Genomic DNA, 18018 nt, shown 5'->3' on the forward strand with positions numbered 1-18018 from the left:
AAATGAGATAAGGCATGATTAAGGACTTGGAAAGCCCACAGTAATCACTTCATAAGTGCTTTTACTCTTATTCTTGCTGTAACTCCTTTTATTACTGTTTAGCAGGAAGATGATGGAAAAGAAGTTGATTGGACATATGTGTTTGAGGACTTAACAATTACTGTCTTATCTACTGCCTTCTAAATTCAACTGAGCATGTGTGCTTTAGCCCAACAGTGCTATCAATTGCTAAACCATCCCTGGTATTAATTACCCTTACATTTTAATACATGACAACAAAGTGTTGACCTCACAGTCTCCAGATATGCAGACCTCTGCACCTGAAGGGAGGCTCTTGCTAAACCATCCCTGATAATACACTTACATGTTAATACATGACAGTGAAGCGTTGACCTCCTACTCTCCAGATACACAGACCTCTGTACCTGAAGGGAGGCTCAAGGCAGCATGGGCTCCTTAGCCCTCACTCCTCCTTAAAGCAGATACTGAAAGACAGGAGCCATCTCTACCCTGTGAGCTTCTTTGACAACCACCATCAAAGGACACAGGATGCTTTCCGTTCTTTAGAAAAGATTCTGTGATCTTTTTTTTTTTTTTTTCAGTCCTTGAAAGGGCAACCAGCACTCTGGGATATGCAGAACAAAACTTTGCCAACTTTGAAACCACACCAGAGAAACAGTAAGGAGTCCTACTAGGAAACATAAGGTAAAACATGCACAGTTTCTACTCTCTGGCAGTGAATGGCCATTGGGTCTTTAAAGAGCTTGGTTAGATAAGAGGAGTAAGAGCAAGAGACCACAAGGGTTCAGGGAAATGTGAAGTCACCCTTCTGGGACCGTACTAAATGTTTCTCCCTGGAAAGAGAATTAGAAACTTTTATCATCTTTCACTGAAGCCACCATTATGAAGAACCAGTGTTGTTTCTGGTCTAAAAGCCATACTTTCACATTGCTGGGCCACAGATTTGGGAGCCCAGCTCCACTGCTTACTAACTGGATGATCCTGAGCAAATTCCTTAGCCTCCTGTCATCAAGTTCCTCATCTATAAAATGAGGATGTTTGTAGGATGTGCCTCAAGGTGCTATAGAGATAATTAAACCAGTATGTGTAAGCAGGACAGAATTACTGGCCATTATTATCATCATGTGAAATGGCAGCCATATCTTACAAATATTAGAAAATTTCTCAAAGGATTTTTTCCATTAAAAGGAATAAAACGTGAAAGTTTAGATAGATATTAAACAGTTCACAGTTACTAAAGAAAATAAAGACCCGAAAGCAGGGCCAAGTTACCAATTCTAGGACATTCCTGTGCCTACCACCTGTTTGTGTACAAAGCGTTCCCCAGTTCCCCATGAGGCCTCTCTGGATCCTAAGAAACAATTATCACAAGTCTCTTACCACTGTCAAAATCATAATGTATTATAGAGAATTGTCCCAAAGTCTGTTTATTTCATTCTATTTTAACATACATTTATTATCCACTGTCTCTTTACTCCCAGTTGAATTTAAACTCCCTAAGGACAGACGGTCTCTTACCTATTTTGTTTATTTCTATATTCCCAGTGTCTGGAACAATGCCTAGTATAGGAGATGCCCCATATACATTTGTTAAATAAGATCTTGAAAGGAAGTGGATCCTTTCATCTTTATATCCCCATACCAGTTCATAAATGAATAATAATTTTTGGAAGGAGATAATGAATAATAAGTATAGCAAGTCTATGCTTAGACTTTATTTTTATGAATCATCATCATCATCATTTTTCAGTAACTAGGAACACATTATTTTATATCCAGAAAAACGTAGGCATTTATATACATCTTTTATTTAGTTTTTACAGCTTTAAAAGGCAAATATTATTTCTATTTTAGAGATTATTATATAAGAAAGATTAACAGGCTTGTCCAAAGTCCTAGGAGGATGTCATAGCCAGAAGGCAAATCCTGGTCCTTTCTGATGCTATGTTCACAGTGGCATACTGGTGAACATAATACCTGATTAAAGTAAAACACAGCGGGAACTGCCGTAAGCGAAACTTGAGCCCTGGAAAGGGGTATGTCAAGATCAGGCAGACGATCTCCTTTCATGCCTCATTAACAAATTAGGCTTTTGGTACCAGAAGGAGGCAATACCACTGTCCAGCCCTCACTGGGAGAGCATGGCTTCTCTGGACCATTGCCCAGCTCCAAATGACACCCACAAAAAGGGCAGCACAGTAGAAACCACCATGCCTTAGGAAAACAGGTTCGTAATACCTGCTGGTGGATCTGATTCCACCCTTCTGTCATACTCTAGGAAGGGCTATGACTTTCATCTACTAGCATGGTTCTCAACACTGACATCAGAATCCAGCGGGAACTTTCAAAACACACCCACACGTAGAGGTAGACTGGTGATGAAACAGCTCTAGAGGCTGAGTTTTCTCTTTAGACAAACTTTTTCCACTTCAGGGAAAAAAAAAAAAGTTATTGTTCTGTTTTTAGTTACATGGGAGACAGAGATGCAAAGTCAGACTGACAGTCACTAACTTCCTGGAATGTTTTGAGCATTTCATAGAAAAGAAATATTTACCAGGTATTGCAGTAAACCTGAGCACCTTTATGCCTATATTTTAGCTTTTCACAGTCGTTTCATAAACACTAATATTTATCATTCAGCCATTTCTAGAACACTCACTAAAGGTAATATAACAAATGTATCATTTTCAGAATCTCCTCCTCCTCAGCAATGCCTTCTATTAACGCAGAAAGAGTCCTTAAGAAACATTTATGAAAAGGAGCATGACCCTCTGAGAAAGCACCATCCAGCTGACAAGCATTTGCTGCCTGCCCTCTATTCTCTCTCTCCCCCGTTAGACACAATGGGATTTTTTGCCAAATTCATATTCCAGAGGAGCCATGAAATTCCCGCAAAGTTCAACATCAGGCCTGACTTAAGATCTTTAAGGCCTCCTGCTAACTTCATCCCCCAGCAGCTGCCCTGCTAAGGCAAGCTTTTGATCTGTACTATCTGGATTTCAAGCTGATGTACACACAGCCTCTTTGATCTCTGATTAAGTGGCTTCTGGTCTCCTGATGCCTTTAGTCTTGCTGCACTGTGGTGTTTGCGAGTCAGTCGTCATCCTGAGCACACTACAAACTCCACACACCAGGAGTGGCCTCCCTTCATTCACCCACTTCGTAGGCTTGAAAAGCAATCTTTAAGCCATGAGAGAATTTCCCCAGTAGCCACAATCAATCCACTCCATGAACACACTATGAAGAATTATTTTTCAAATGAAGCAGCTTAAAATGATTTAAAGGATATGGAACTTTCCCATAGAGGGGAAGGAAGCAAATCCTCTGTGAAAAGAAAGCTTCAGCCCAGTTGGCACTGGAGCTTACAGTACTTTGATGTTAATAAAAATAAATGTGGATAGGGATCAGGATGAGCAAAGATTGGGTCTTTATCAGTCCTAAGTTCCACTGAGCAAAAGTGACCTTTAAATGCAGCTGCATGGTTTGTTCAACGGTAGGCTGTGGGATATATTGATATTTCCAAGAACACGGATACTACCATTAGGAGCAGACTGACTGCATTTTACTTAGTACCAATATCTTAATCCTATATGGATGAATAAGACCCAGAGTTCCTTACAAAAAAAAAAGATAAAAACAGAAAGAAAAAAAAGACCCAAAACCAGATCCTGGTGGCCACGTTATAAGATTCCTTGAGCATTAATTAAAGTGGAACTGTATAACAACTTACAATATATTTCCATCCTGAATATTTTAGATTCTGGAAACAGTACAGGTTTGAACCTGATTTTTTAATGTTACTAATATAGGTACTACTACATGTTTAAATTATATCAATATCTATCAAATTCTATACCCCAGATTCAATAAACTAATCTATTGGCACGAACATAAAGATAGTGGGCTTCTACAAGTTACTAAAGACTATGTAATGATAGCAGCATTCACCCAAAATCTCACCAGCTGAGCTACAGGGAAGCCCCTCAAAAATCTCAAATCTTGTTGCATATATTAAGTCCTTAATTTCTTCCATTTTTAAAGTCCAGCTTCTGATAACAAGATTAAAAGTGGTCGAAAAAATAGAATAGATTTTGGTGCATTAATATCATAGTCTGGGGACTTCCCTGGTGGTCCAGTGGCTGAGACTCTGCGCTCCCAATGCAGGGGGCCTGGGTTCGATCCCTGGACCAGGAGCTAGATCCCACATGCAGCAACTAAGACCCAGTGCAGCCAAATTAAAATAAATAAATGATTAAAAAAAAAAATCATAGTCTGAATATAAATAGTTTATGCCCTCTCTTAGCTACACGTGAAAGTAAGTTTAAGTGTTAGTCGCTCAGTCGTGTCTGATTCTTTGCAACCCCATGGACTGTAGTCTGCCAGGCTCTTCTGTCCCTGGAATTCTCCAGGCAAGAATACTGGAGTGGGTTGCCATTCCTTTCTCCATCTCTTAGCTATAAAGGTCAATAAATTAATTACTGACAATATAAAGTTAAAACAAAGTTGATAGTTATATATTGCTATTACTTAATCTGTCTATATTGTAGAAAACCATTAGCAAACCCATGAATTATGCACCTACTTACACTTTATCTTTCTTACACTTTAAATAACTTTAAAATTATTTAAACAAAGAAATTACAGTAGATATCAATTTTAAGTGGTCTAAGTACATGAGTCTCACAAACATTTATGTTCAAGCAGTTTGGTAAAAATGTATCAAAATTTAAGGGATGAATGCTCTTTTGATGAGCAATTCCTCTTCTAGGAATTTATCACAAGATATACTTGCATATTTTTTATAAAAGAGTATGATAAGGATATCCACTACAGTCTCATTTGAAATACCCCCCAACTGAGTACAGGAGCTTGGTTAAATAACTGATTACACAACAGCAATAATATAGTATGCAGGCATTTAAAAATATGAGGTAGCTCTAGGGGCTTCCCAGGTGGTACTAGCAGTAAAGAACCCACCTGCCAATGCAAGAGACTAGAGAGACAAGTGTTCGATCCCTGGGTCAGGAAAATCCCCTGGAGGAGGGCATGGGAACCCATTCCAGTATTCTTGCCTAGAGAATCCCACGGACAGAGGAGAAAGGTGGGCTACAGTCCATAGGGTCGCAAAGAGTGAGACGCGACTAAAGCGACTTAGCACATAAATTCTAAAATGCAAGAACATATAATGGAAGGGGGAAAAGCAATGTACTGAAAGATTGTATGACATATTCTATTTATGCATTAAAAAATTAAAAAAAACATTAAACAATCAGAAAACTACCACCATATAATTGTACCTGTATAAAATATCTCTGGAAAGACAGACAAGAAAATCAGGAGTTTTTATCTGGGACATAAAAAGTGAGGGATTATGGTCAGAAGTATGTATACCCATCACAGGATAGCGTTACGTACCTTTGAATTTTTATACACTATATATATGTTACTTATTTTTAAAACACTTTTAATACATACCAAATGTTATTATGTTGCACACATAAGAAAAAAAAAACACATACATAAAATGTATACACTCCCTTCCAATAATTTTCAAAAAATTTTTAAGAATTTCATCTAATAGAGTAAGTCAGGTAAAAACTACACACTAGATTTTTCTCACAAATACTAAGGAATAATATATCCAAGACTCAGGCTTCCCTGGTGGCTCAGAGGTTAAAGCTTCTGCCTGGAATGCAGGAGACCTGGAGTTGATCCCTGGGTAGGGAAGATCCCCTGGAGAAGGAAATGGCAACCCACTCCAGTACTCTTGCCTGGAGAATCCCATGGAGGGAGGAGCCTGGTGGGCTACAGTCCATGGGGTGCGAAGAGTTGGACATGGCTGAGCGACTTCACTTCACTTCAGCAGTACCCCAATGTTTTATATTCATATTTATACTATTGAAGTTTTACAACCCATTTCTTCTAAGAAAAAATAATCACTGTTAATTTTTATAGGGAGTTATATTTTTATGATTTTTTTTAAATCAGCAATCTTTGGTCTTTCAAACGAGTTCTTCAAGTGTTACTAACAGTATTTATGTATGAATTTATGTATGAATTACCTCTCAATGGCTGTGCTATCATGCTTTCTATTTTTCTTTCTCTCAGTGTCTCAGATAAACCCAAAGCCTTTCAAAAATATCTGCTTTGGCAAAAATTGAATTTGGTTTCCATATCAGGAAGGGAGAGAACTGAGGAATGGGGTGTCGGAGGGACGAGAATTATTGGTTAATAAATTTTACCTGCTAAATCACTAAAATTCAGAAGTATCAAGAATGGCAATATCATGGCTAATGTTCAAAAATTGGCTAACGTCAAACATTTCCAGTGAATTATAATCATGAGAGGTTATTTAAAGTTCAACATAAATCAAAACACCAGAAAATATCCAATTGCAATGTTTAATTTATAAGGTCAACTGAAGGTAAAATCCACACACTTCCAAATTTATCTCAAGCTTTTTGGTAGAAATTAAAAATTACAGGCTCTCAGACTACCTAATAATTGCTTCATTATTGAACATTATTCCACAACAAATTACTTGCACTAATTTAGGATTCTTAAATTTGTAATCATTTTCGTTTGAAGCAATAAACACTAGCTTTTACACAGTGCATATAAGCACACTCTATTAATTTTTAATACTTACTAAACTTTCATATAACCACTGAAAATGAGAATACTATCTAGCAGCTTGTCTTTAAGATATAAGACTGTTTAGCAAGCTGAAAAAAACAGGAAGATTTGCTGCAATAAATTTATTACAGGAATTCTCTATAATAAAATGAGCATGGAAATACCACTGATAAGTAAAGAAGTAGTATGTGTGGTGGTTAAAAGCACAGATTCTGGCAGTTCAAACTCTAGTTTTGCCAACCAGTAGCTGTGTGAATTTGGACAACTAACTTAACCTCTCTGTTCCTCAGGTTCCTCACTTCTGAAATGAGGATAACATATAGTTCTCATTAGGAATACATTAAGCAATTAGAACAGAGACTAGCGAACAGCAAACACTCAGTATATGTTAGCTATTATTGAATTTGTATTCATTATCTGGATTAATATTAGGATTAATAGCAATATGAAAGTGAAAGTCACTCAGTCGTGTCCGACTCTTTGTGACACCATGGACTATACAGTCCATGGAATTCTCCTGGCCAGAACACTGGAGTGGGTAGCCTTTCCCTTCTCCAGGGGATCTTCCCAACCTAGGGATCATACCCAGGTCTCCCACATTGCAGGCAGATTCTTTACCAGTTGAGCCACAAGGGAAGCCCAAGAATACTGGAGCAGGTAGCCTATCCCTTCTCCAGGGAATCTTCCCAACCCAGGAATCCAACCAGGGTCTCCTGCATTGCAGGCGGATTCTTTACCAACTGAGCTATGAGGGAAGGCCAATATCAATATCAGCATTAGTTATATTTCCAAGAATAAAGATAATACATATCAGTTATGGGAAATCAAGACAAAGATAAGTAGGACACGGTATGTAATCTACTTATCTTTGGCAAAAAAAAAAAAAAAATATATATATACTATAAAAACTTATAACCAAATTTTTGAAGAATTCTATATTGCTTAGAAACAGTACACAGTTGAGCCATAACATTCATGTCCTTGACAAACAGTGCACATCATTGTTTTCTATAACACAGTCCTATAAGGCATGATGTTATGTGACAAAGGGCTCTTTCAATATGGTGCACACACAGGGCCAGAATTTAAGTAACCATGACAGGAAGCAATATCTAGACATGCATGAGACTAGCAAGTGTCCTGCTGCTGCTGCTAAGTCACTTCAGTCGTGTCCGACTCTGTGCGACCCCATAGACGGCAGCCCACCAGGCTCTGCCATCCCTGGGATTCTCCAGGCAAGAACCCTGGAGTGGGTTGCCATTCCCTTCTCCAATGCATGAAAGTGAAAAGTGAAAGTGAAGTCGCTCAGTCATGTCTGACTCTAGCGACCCCATGGACTGCAGCCTACCAGGCTCCTCCATCCCTGGGATTCTCCAGGCAAGAACACTGGAGTGGGTTGCCATTCCCTTCTCCAATGCATGAAAGTGAAAAGTGAAAGTGAAGTCGCTCAGTCATATCTGACTCTAGCGACCCCATGGACTGCAGCCCCAGGCTACTCAGTCCATGGGATTTTCCAGGCAAGAGTACTAGAGTGGGGTGCCATTGCCTTCTCCGAACAAGTGTCCTACTTCCATTCAAATCACAGCCAAAAAAGTTACAATCACTTTACCCTAAATTTAATGAGGAGACTTACAACCTGAGTCATATTTACTAAGTCTTCTGTGTTTCTTTCTCCTCCTCCTTCACCCCAGTCTATTTAAAATGCTTTTCATGAAAATGAATTGCCACACTTTCCTCTTTGGCCATATGACTCAGCTGTAGATCTGTGTATCAGATTCAGCTCTTTCATTGAAGTACAGAGATCTGCTTCTTTTCTCTGCTCAGCTACACAACTTCCATCACTGGTGACTCACTGAATTCCCTGTCCAGATTGCCACCCCATCGTTCCAAGACCAGTTCAAGATCCTTTGTCTGCTCACTCATCTCTTCCTAAGGTTTGGCTCAATTTAGGTAAAAAGTAAATTTCTGGGCTATAACCACAATTGGGTAATTCATATATGGGTCATCAAGCGTTGGCTGCATTTGAGAACATAATTTTACACTTAAATTTAAACTTCACTAAACAAAGGTAAAGTGAAAGTGAAATCGCTCAGTCGAGTCTGACTCTTTTCAACCCCATGGACTGTAGCCCACCAGGCTCCTCTGTCTGTGGGATTTTCCAGGCAAGAATACTGGAGTGGGTTGCCATTCCCTTCTCTAGGAGATTTTCCTGACCCAGGGATTGAACCCAGGTCTCCCGAATGGTAGGCAGACGCTTTACCGTCTGAGCCACCAAGGAAGTCCTTACAAAGGTATCTATTCATCAGTTTCTCTAATCTAACTAGATGGTTAAAATTGATAGAATACAAAAATACTGTAGTATGGTTCCCTATTATACTATAGTATGAGGACAATATCAAGACTTTTTGTGCTTGTTTTCTAAATTAGATGATTATTAATAACACTGACATTTCCAAAATAAATATAACACTTCCCATATCTTTACATATTAATTTACTTAATCCAAAACAATTGTTTGAGCCAAACATTATCCTCATTTTATACATAAAGAAATTGTAAAAACACCTACAAATTAGATATTGTATCTAATTTTGTCAGACTCTTGAGGAAGTTCTTATTTTTCTACAGAAAAACTCATTAGTGAGAAACATGGTTAACTTAAAATTCAAACTAACTTTTCAATCTCTTCAATACTGCTAATGCAGGTCTTTTACAACCTAGAAGCTCTCCCACTCTACTAAAGTATTCTCTCTGTGGTTAAGATATTCCTATAGCACTTCTTATTTGAAATATGCTAAGCCTGGAGTTGGGGGTGAAGATCAGCGTCAGCCCTATTCAGCTGCCTAATCAATTCATACATGAAGCATCAAATTCAATAATAACCAGGAACGTGACCTCTCGTGGCTTTTGCTAAACTTTCACCTGGCCCTGCAAAAAATATTTTCGAACTTTAGAATTTATTACCTAATTATCAACAAGGGATGGTACAACCGATTAATTAACTTGCTCAAAACCAAATTTTATATTGTGTTTACGTGCCATCTAAATGTCAAAGTAGATAACAGTTCTACATACAGCTGACAAATGCTGAAACTGTGCTGTGTACAACTATAAGCGTATTTAAGGCTGACTTAAGAAAAACATTCAACTTAAGACAATGCTTTTTCTTCCAAGGTTAGCTGTAGAAATAAATATGCTGAGCCCTTTAATGTGAATCAAAGTAGCATTTAGAAAATGAAATTTTTATTCAGTCAGTTCTCCCATAAGCACAAAAGCAAGAATATCTAACATTTCTTTTACAGTAAAATTACTTTTTATAATCTGTGCAGAAATAAACATCTATATGTATAATGGTGATTGTGAGGAAGATACAAATTAAAACAAAATTAAAAAAAAAACAAACAAAGGTTGTTACAACACATACCTATATGAATACAATGAAAAGGGTTAAGCACTGACTCATATACATATATAATACACACACATATATATACTATACTATATGCGTGTGTGTGTAAAGCTCAGAACTGATCAAAAGAATTTTTCTCTTAGCTAGGGATTAAACTGTTAAAGACTATAAAGTTTTTCTTTCCATCTTCTACTGACGTTTTTGAGTTTTCTTTAATTTCTGAAGCATTTCTCTAACATGTGTGATATTCTAAATATAAAACCTGCAGATAACATTTTTAAACGGATAAGAGCAATCATTATAAGAATGCAAAAACATATAGATTCCAATAATAGTGGAAATACAGCCGAATATCTAAGACCACATCTGAAAGGGGTTTTCTAAACTAAACCACAACTATTAACACGTTGCTGCTGCTGCTGCTGCTGCTAAGTCTCTTCCGTCGTGTCTGACTCTGTGTGACCCCATAGACGGCAGCCCACCAGGCTCCCCCGTCCCTGGGATTCTCCAGGCAAGAACATTGGAGTGGGTTGCCATTTCCTTCTCCAGAGCATGAAAAGTGAAAGTGAAGTCGCTTAGTCCTGTCTGACTCTTAGCGGCTCCATGGACTGCAGCCTACCAGGCTCCTTCATCCATGGGATTCTCTAGGCAAGAGTACTGGAGTGGGTGCCATTGCCTTCTCTGACATATTAACAACAACAATAAAGACAACTGAATGTGTTCATTCAGTCCCAGTTAATTTCATCTAACCTAAATGTTACTTGATCATTATGCAAATATTTATCAATCATCTACCATCTATACTAGGTAATAGGGCAACACTGAAGAGGAAAAAGTATCAGCCATTTATTTTATATACCCTAATATTAAACAACATATAAACTTCCAGAATTTTACAGTATTAATATTTCTTGATAAAGATTTCTCAAAATATGCATTATTTGGAATCAACAACTCATAATTCAATAATATTCCAAAGAGAACTTCCAATAACGAAGAGGGTTATCTGGCATAGAAATATGCCAGCAAAAATAAAATAGACATAATCTATTTCAGTAATGTTAAACCACACTGCCAAAATATGGAATTTAATGTTCTTACATAATTCTCAAAGTATTTTTCTTTCCATCTATTCCCGATTGCCTTATTTAAAAAAATTGATTTTTATATCACTTGGCATTTTATGTGCTTTGATAGAGTACATTTTGCTTTATTAAACCACAATGTGTTTAGGCAGCACCGATGTATTAAAATATGCATCTTAAAAGTGAAGAGATTTCTTGCCAACAGTTTTAATTCCCCATGATAATCAGATGGTCTAAAAATACTTTAACTGGTAAACTGGTATAACATATAAATGTCTTATGATGACCTTTCACATTGCTCTCCCCACCCCAAATGCATCAGTAACTTTACTGTATTTATAATTAGGAGGCATACAAATACATAAATATTATATGTTCTATATTAAATAGAAATATAAATTTCACCAAGAACAGTTCTACTTAGTTACGCTCACTGAGATTAATAGATAGGCAAAACTATAAAAACCTTCCTGTGAAAGGAAGGGAGAGGAGAGTGAGAATTGGGAATGACTGCTAATATGTATAGGGTTTTTTTCTGGGGGTGATGAAAATATTCTTAAATTAGACCATGGTGAAGGTTGCACAACTTGAATATACTAAAAACAACCGAACTGTATGCTTTAAATGGGTGAATTTTATGGTATGTGAAATACATCTCAATAAAGTTGGAGGGAAAAAACCCTCCATATAAAAAAATTCATCAAGTCCCAGTCTCTAAAAGCATCCATGGGTATAAAACTACCGCTTCCCTTATTGTCCCGTTATTATATCATCTGGCATTTTATTAACTAAGGGATTTATCAACTTTAAAGGTAACAATAGTAATTACAATACCCTGCCTTTGGACAGTTGCATTTTACATTAAACAACTCAGTTTTGCCTAAGTCAGTAGGAGCTTTAAACAATTACTCCTTCATATAACTTTAATAAAAACTAACTGCTTCAAAAAATTCTGTACAGGTTCTTATACCTGGTAATCCAAAATGCTGAATCCCAAGCCTTTATGATCTTTCACTAGTTCAACAATCTTGACTTCAGAAGACCACAGTGCTAATTCCCCATCATCATCTTCTTCGGTATTGACATCTACATTGTATTCAGCCTGAAATAACAAGGAACATAAATGCTTCAAAACACTCTCCATTCAATACTGAAAAAAATGAACACATCAGCAATCTCATTGCTTCTCCTCAAATTGAGGATACTTTTTGGCATGCATAGTTTTTCTTTTTAATTTTTTAAAAGGGGCATGCACTGGGACACATATACTTAATATAAAATCTTCATGAAAATTAAAGCACTGAAAAAAACCAGACTGTTCATATGGTTTCTTTTTTTAAGTTAAAGTATCTGTTTCATTCAAAGTATTAACACTGACCTCTTATACTAAAATGAGTTCTGTCATCCCATTAGAAGCATAAAAGGAAAAATATGCAATTTAAGAAAATATGAAAACATCACACAAAGTCAAAGCTTATAAGACATTTCAGTAGCAACACCTGAATTTATAATTACAATGAGAGAGAGAAAGATACCAACACAGAGAAAGGCTAGGATAGGACACAGAGATACCACTTCTTTTGGCTCCTAGAAGTTTTCAAGAAAAATTTAACTAGAAAAGTAAGTTGAAAAAAATCCAAGTCTTTGGGACTCGTGTAAGTCTAAAAACAGGTGAAAACCAGAGTTGAAACAATGAAACCCTGATCCTGGAGGAAGTAGGCATGCACAACTGTCCACAGTACACAGATCCTTCGTTACTTTGCCTGACTTCTCACTCCTATACCCCGCTATTCCAAGCTCCCTCCTTTCAGGGAGAGTCACTGCCATTTAGAATTCTAGGAAGCTAAATGATAGAGTACCAATGAGTTGACTACGCAGAACAGCTGCTCCAATCGTCTGCTTTTATACTATTTATAGCATTGTATTATTTTCATGCCTCCCAGGTGGCGCTCTGGTAAAGAATCTACCTGCCAATGCAGGAGATGCAGGTTCAATCCCTGGGTCGGGAAGATCCCCTGGAGAAGGGAATGGCAACCCACTCCAGTATTCTTGCCTGAAGAATCCCATGGAGAGAGGAGCCTGGCTGGGGCTACAGTCCATGGGGTCGCAAAGAGTCAGACACGGCTAAGCGACTGAGCATACACACACACACACACACATTATGTTCATGTGATTTATCTTTTCCAAATAGTCTAAACTTCTAATTAAGGCTCATGAATTATCTTCTTTTTCTTCGTGGCCCTGGCAATTAACAAAATGCCTAGCTTCTGGACTACACTGATGTGGGCTATCATAGAGTTTACCATGGTCATCCCCTCAACACAAAATATTGCATGGCTCATAGTAGACACTCAATAAATGCTTGTTCAATACATAATGAATCAATAATCTATCTTTGAGTGGCCTTCCCTTGACACTCTTTCTAAACAAAGCTATAAGTCTTTAAGAAGTCTACTTCTAAAAACTTTGAATGAACTTAGTAAATAAAATGGAGAAGGGGATGACAGAGGATGAGATGTCTGGATGCCATCACCGACTCAATGGACATGAGTTTGGGTGAACTCCGGGAGTTGGTGATGGACAGGGAGGCCTGGCGTGCTGCAATTCATGGGGTCACAAAGAGTCAGACATGACTGAGTGACTGAACTGAACTGATATCATTCCTACAAATATAATTTTGAGTGACCAGTTTAAGAAAATCCATATAACAGAATCAAAGCTGGTGGTCATGACACTCCTGTATTATGGAAGAGTAACGCACCATAGCTAATACAAAAACATTTTAAAATTAGGGCTGGACCAGATCTCAAACTGTCCCTGAAGGACATGGTAGATTGAAGCTAAACAAGGGAACAATTTCTTGGTTCTTAGATAATAGAACTTGAAATAAGGGGGAATATTTTGGATCAATAAACTTCTGTTTATATCAGTCTGATGTGAGGAAATGATACATTTAAAAAGAAAACTATACTTTCCAATACAAAGTAAAGTCACAATGGTTAATACAATATGATTGATGTTTTACTGGGGCATTTAATACCTTCACTGATTAATGAGCATTAGAATTTTGGCTGAGCTGCCTAACCAGAGAGGGTTTAAGAACCTAAGATTGTATTGAGATAAATGAGAAAGAGACAGATGGAAAAGAGAGCCAGATTTTAAGAAACCACATGTAATTTTAAAACCCAAGTTTATATAAATTTCAAGGCACCAAAAGTAGATATTATATGCCAACCTGATATATATATCACTTTGATACAATCAATTCTGCATAACTACGGTATTTACAGAATAGAAAGCAATCAACTAATGGCCAGCAAGGTTGACATTCAGCATAATTCAAAGCTGTTGTTTACCCATTGTGGTAAAGCATGACGGATGGGAGCACAGAGTCAGCAAGCTGAGTTGGTGATTTACACACACCGTAAGATTAGATTAACGGCATTTTTATCAACCTTTTGAGGTAAGCTATTGCCCACATTTAATTTTAGTAAAGACTGCAAAAATCACAAAGTGTGGTACTTGAGTCCCTTTCTTGAAATACAAATACCAAGATAAACATTTAAAAAAATTATCAGCAACAATCAATGATTTACTAAACATTTCTTACATGCTCAGTAAAGAATAAAAACACGTAGAGATACAAAATAATTTTAAGATTTGGTCTGTGCCCACAGGAGCCATAAAAACAAACTTAACATACACTAAAGTATCTGTGACTACAGGACAGTACTAACTCTTGTATTTTAGGAAATCACAAAACAAAGACAGGTGGGTGGGAGGAGTTGAGAACAGCCATCACTAATTTTCAGTGAGCACTGTCTTTATGCAAGACATTATACTAAGAGTGCACACATTACTTCAATTCCTTCTCTCACCATTGATAAGGTACGTACAATAAGCACCCTTGTTTTCAGAGGAAGGAGATCAATAGAAAGTCAAGCTATTTGCTTATGGATTCAAAATCATTAAGAGGTAGAGGCAGCATTAGAGTCTACGTATCTTGAAAATCAGATGGAAGGTGGGTAAAAGGACCAGCCCCGTGCGTCTAAACTGGTGTTAATGAATTATAATCTAAAAGAGTCCAGAAAGGGAAAAGGTGACATAAAAAGATAAAGCTACACATAACATAAGATGGCAAAACCTGTGCTTAAAACTGTTTTCATAATTACAATGCTCTTTAAAAAAAGACTTCCAGAGGCACAGAAAGTGTTATTTTATTCTCTGACCTTAAAAAGGCTTTTACAGCAATTTTTAGACTCACTTCAAAATTGGTCATAGATCTTCATGTTTTTAAAGCTCTGAAAAAGGGAAGTCCATTAGATATTCAACACTTACCAACATCTTAAACTTATTAAGATAAACTGAGTAGAACTGGGAGCTAAAAGTAACGAGTTCAGGCAATTACCAAAAAGGGGTTTTCTAAAATCAAAGAGCATGCACATTAATGTCACCAATCTTTCAAGTAAAAAAAATGACATTAATGGAAAGTAACCATCTGAAAAGCTATACATTGTTTTCTTTGAGAGATGCTGTTGTCAAGTAAGAGAGGTAGGAGGTTTTTCCCACCTCCTTCATATCTCAATACATTCTGGGGGCATCTTTGATGCCAGGACTTGCTTATGAGAACCACAGTACGTGTATCCATTCAGTACCTTCACTTCAGGAGGGGAGACTTCAGTGGTCCTGGGTTCATCTACAGAGGCTTCATCATCAAACAACCGTCGACAACAAACCAAGGTAAAGGGAGGTGGCACTTCTTTAAGAAAGGAGACTGCTTCTCGGCGAGATTTCCCATAGAGCTGCACGCCATTGACCTAGAAAGACAAGGGATAAGTCAGAATTGAGGAGGTCCCAAATGGAAAAAAAAAAAAAAAAACAACTCTTGCTTACATCAATCTATCAAAATGAAAACAGGCTATCACTTTCTTTTCCCTATAAACAAAAGGGCCTAAGTGCAATCATTTTAGTAGTAACAACAACAAAAAAAAAAACCCAGAAATCTCTAAAACTGATAAAAATGAAGGTTAAGGTTTTACTGAGTTTGGTGAATAAAGTATAAAATGTGCTCAGAGTTCAACTATTACTGGGAATGTGATTTGCCTAATTTTTCACACCTCCCTGCTTTCTCCTTCCTATATCCCAAAGTATTCTCTCATTTACTCCCCATCTCTCCTTAAACACACTAAACACCAATTACAGCCTTAAGACCCCTTCCTTTTGCTTTTTCATTTTATAGGCATATCGATAGAGATATTAACACTGATTTTTAAGGCTGTTACAAACTGTTCAACTTACAATGTATAGGTAACAAAATCTAGGATACTCAGCTGTCAAATTTAGCATCAGCTCATAATTTTCTTTCTCATTCCATAAATTCAATATCATCCTAGAAAATCACCTCTATAGAAAAAAAATACACATAACTTTGCCTCAGATTTATTCTTACACACTCTGCCCTTACACAGCCATCAAGTGTAAGAAGTGTGTCAGATTTCCAAATTATTATACACAGGGTCCCACATGTTTAAAAGAACAAAACGGTAATCAACTGTTCATTATTAATAATTACTGCTTATCACCAAAAGATTATTTAAATTTCATATATTTAGTGCATAGTAACAATTCTTTGCACTAAAGATGATTTAGAAACATTAGTTAATTCTAATTAGTTTATTAGAATAAACTAATAAAAATAAGTTTATTCTAATTTTTCATACATATGACTTTAGCTCCAGGAGCTCTCTCATCCATCTGCCACTCCCAAAAAGCTAAGATATGAACACAATCCAGGCAACAAATAATCTTTTCACATATGACTCCTACCTTCCTGGGAGAGTTCAGCAGCATTATTAGTTTTAAAGGTATTTCTGGTCTGGTCTTAATTTCTGACAGGCGCAGTGCTAATGTCCAGATAACTGACAGGGCTGACTTTCCTGGGAGAACCTTTCCACAAAATCTATCATTGCTCAGAGAATACGAGCACAGTGGTTTGTTAGAAGCATCCCATCAACAGTGGTTTGAGCCCCATCATTCATCCCTTGAAACTACTCTCGCCTATAACATACCCAGCACTTAGCATCAGACCAGACATAATCTCCCTGCCTCTTAATTATTTACAAAGAAATCACCACATAGTAAAGAGGCCCACATGTGCTTCAGGGAACTAGTCCTAGGAAGTCTCCCAGGACTTCATGACTGAGGAGGTGGTCCAGAGGAGAGCAAGTTATCGGATGAACGATTTTTTTCCTGGAAGAACTGCAAGTCAATCTTCACACAAAAACGGGGAGGGAGATCCATGTTACTGCTCACACCATATCCTTGGTGCCAACCAGCACCACAAGCACAGAAAGTTCTAAAATGAACCAAATAGGGAGTAATTCATATTGAAAGTAAAGCAAGTGGATATAACCAAAGCAGGAACTCTACCCATGCACAAGTATTTTAGTTTGTGCTTCATACTACTTCAATAAATTAGAAAATCACTTTTCAGGTTTTTATCTTGGAGTACACTTAAATATTTATTTAGCTCATTATTTATTCATTTGAATTGTCTCCAATTATTATAGCAATGCCTGGTGGTCCTCTTCACCACTCTCTATCACTAAAGGGACTGGTCACATTTCCCATTAGCAACTCCTATCTAAGGGGATTTATGGCCACTGTAAACAGCTGCTCTGGGCTGAGACTTGGCACAGTATTCTAACCCTGAGCATATTTGTGTTCCTGGTTTTAAGCTCTAAGCAGTACATTAAACACACACGCACAGTTTAGGAGTTTATTTGGCTAACTTTAAGGGACTTTTTAATTTCTATATTTAGTTGCTCAGAAGAAGCCAATTTGTATTTTAGAGTTTACAATATTTTT

The 18018-nt window shown here is 37.2% G+C and overlaps 1 protein-coding gene across 4 annotated transcripts in view; it reads right to left on the reverse strand.

The window, feature by feature from the left end:
* Nucleotides 1–18018, reverse strand: part of PATJ (PATJ crumbs cell polarity complex component) — a 387741-nt gene that overhangs the window by 286906 nt on the left and 82817 nt on the right. For all 4 annotated transcript variants that reach the window (XM_070367927.1, XM_070367930.1, XM_070367929.1 and 1 more), the window contains exons 16-17: nucleotides 15807–15968; nucleotides 12122–12253 (exon numbers count right to left, since the gene is read on the reverse strand). In XM_070367927.1, the coding sequence (XP_070224028.1) occupies nucleotides 12122–12253; nucleotides 15807–15968 (294 nt within the window). The remainder of the gene's footprint in view (nucleotides 1–12121; nucleotides 12254–15806; nucleotides 15969–18018) is intronic.

Source organism: Bos mutus, chromosome 3 (genome assembly GCF_027580195.1).
Source record: "Bos mutus isolate GX-2022 chromosome 3, NWIPB_WYAK_1.1, whole genome shotgun sequence".
Taxonomy (NCBI): Eukaryota; Metazoa; Chordata; class Mammalia; order Artiodactyla; family Bovidae; genus Bos; species Bos mutus.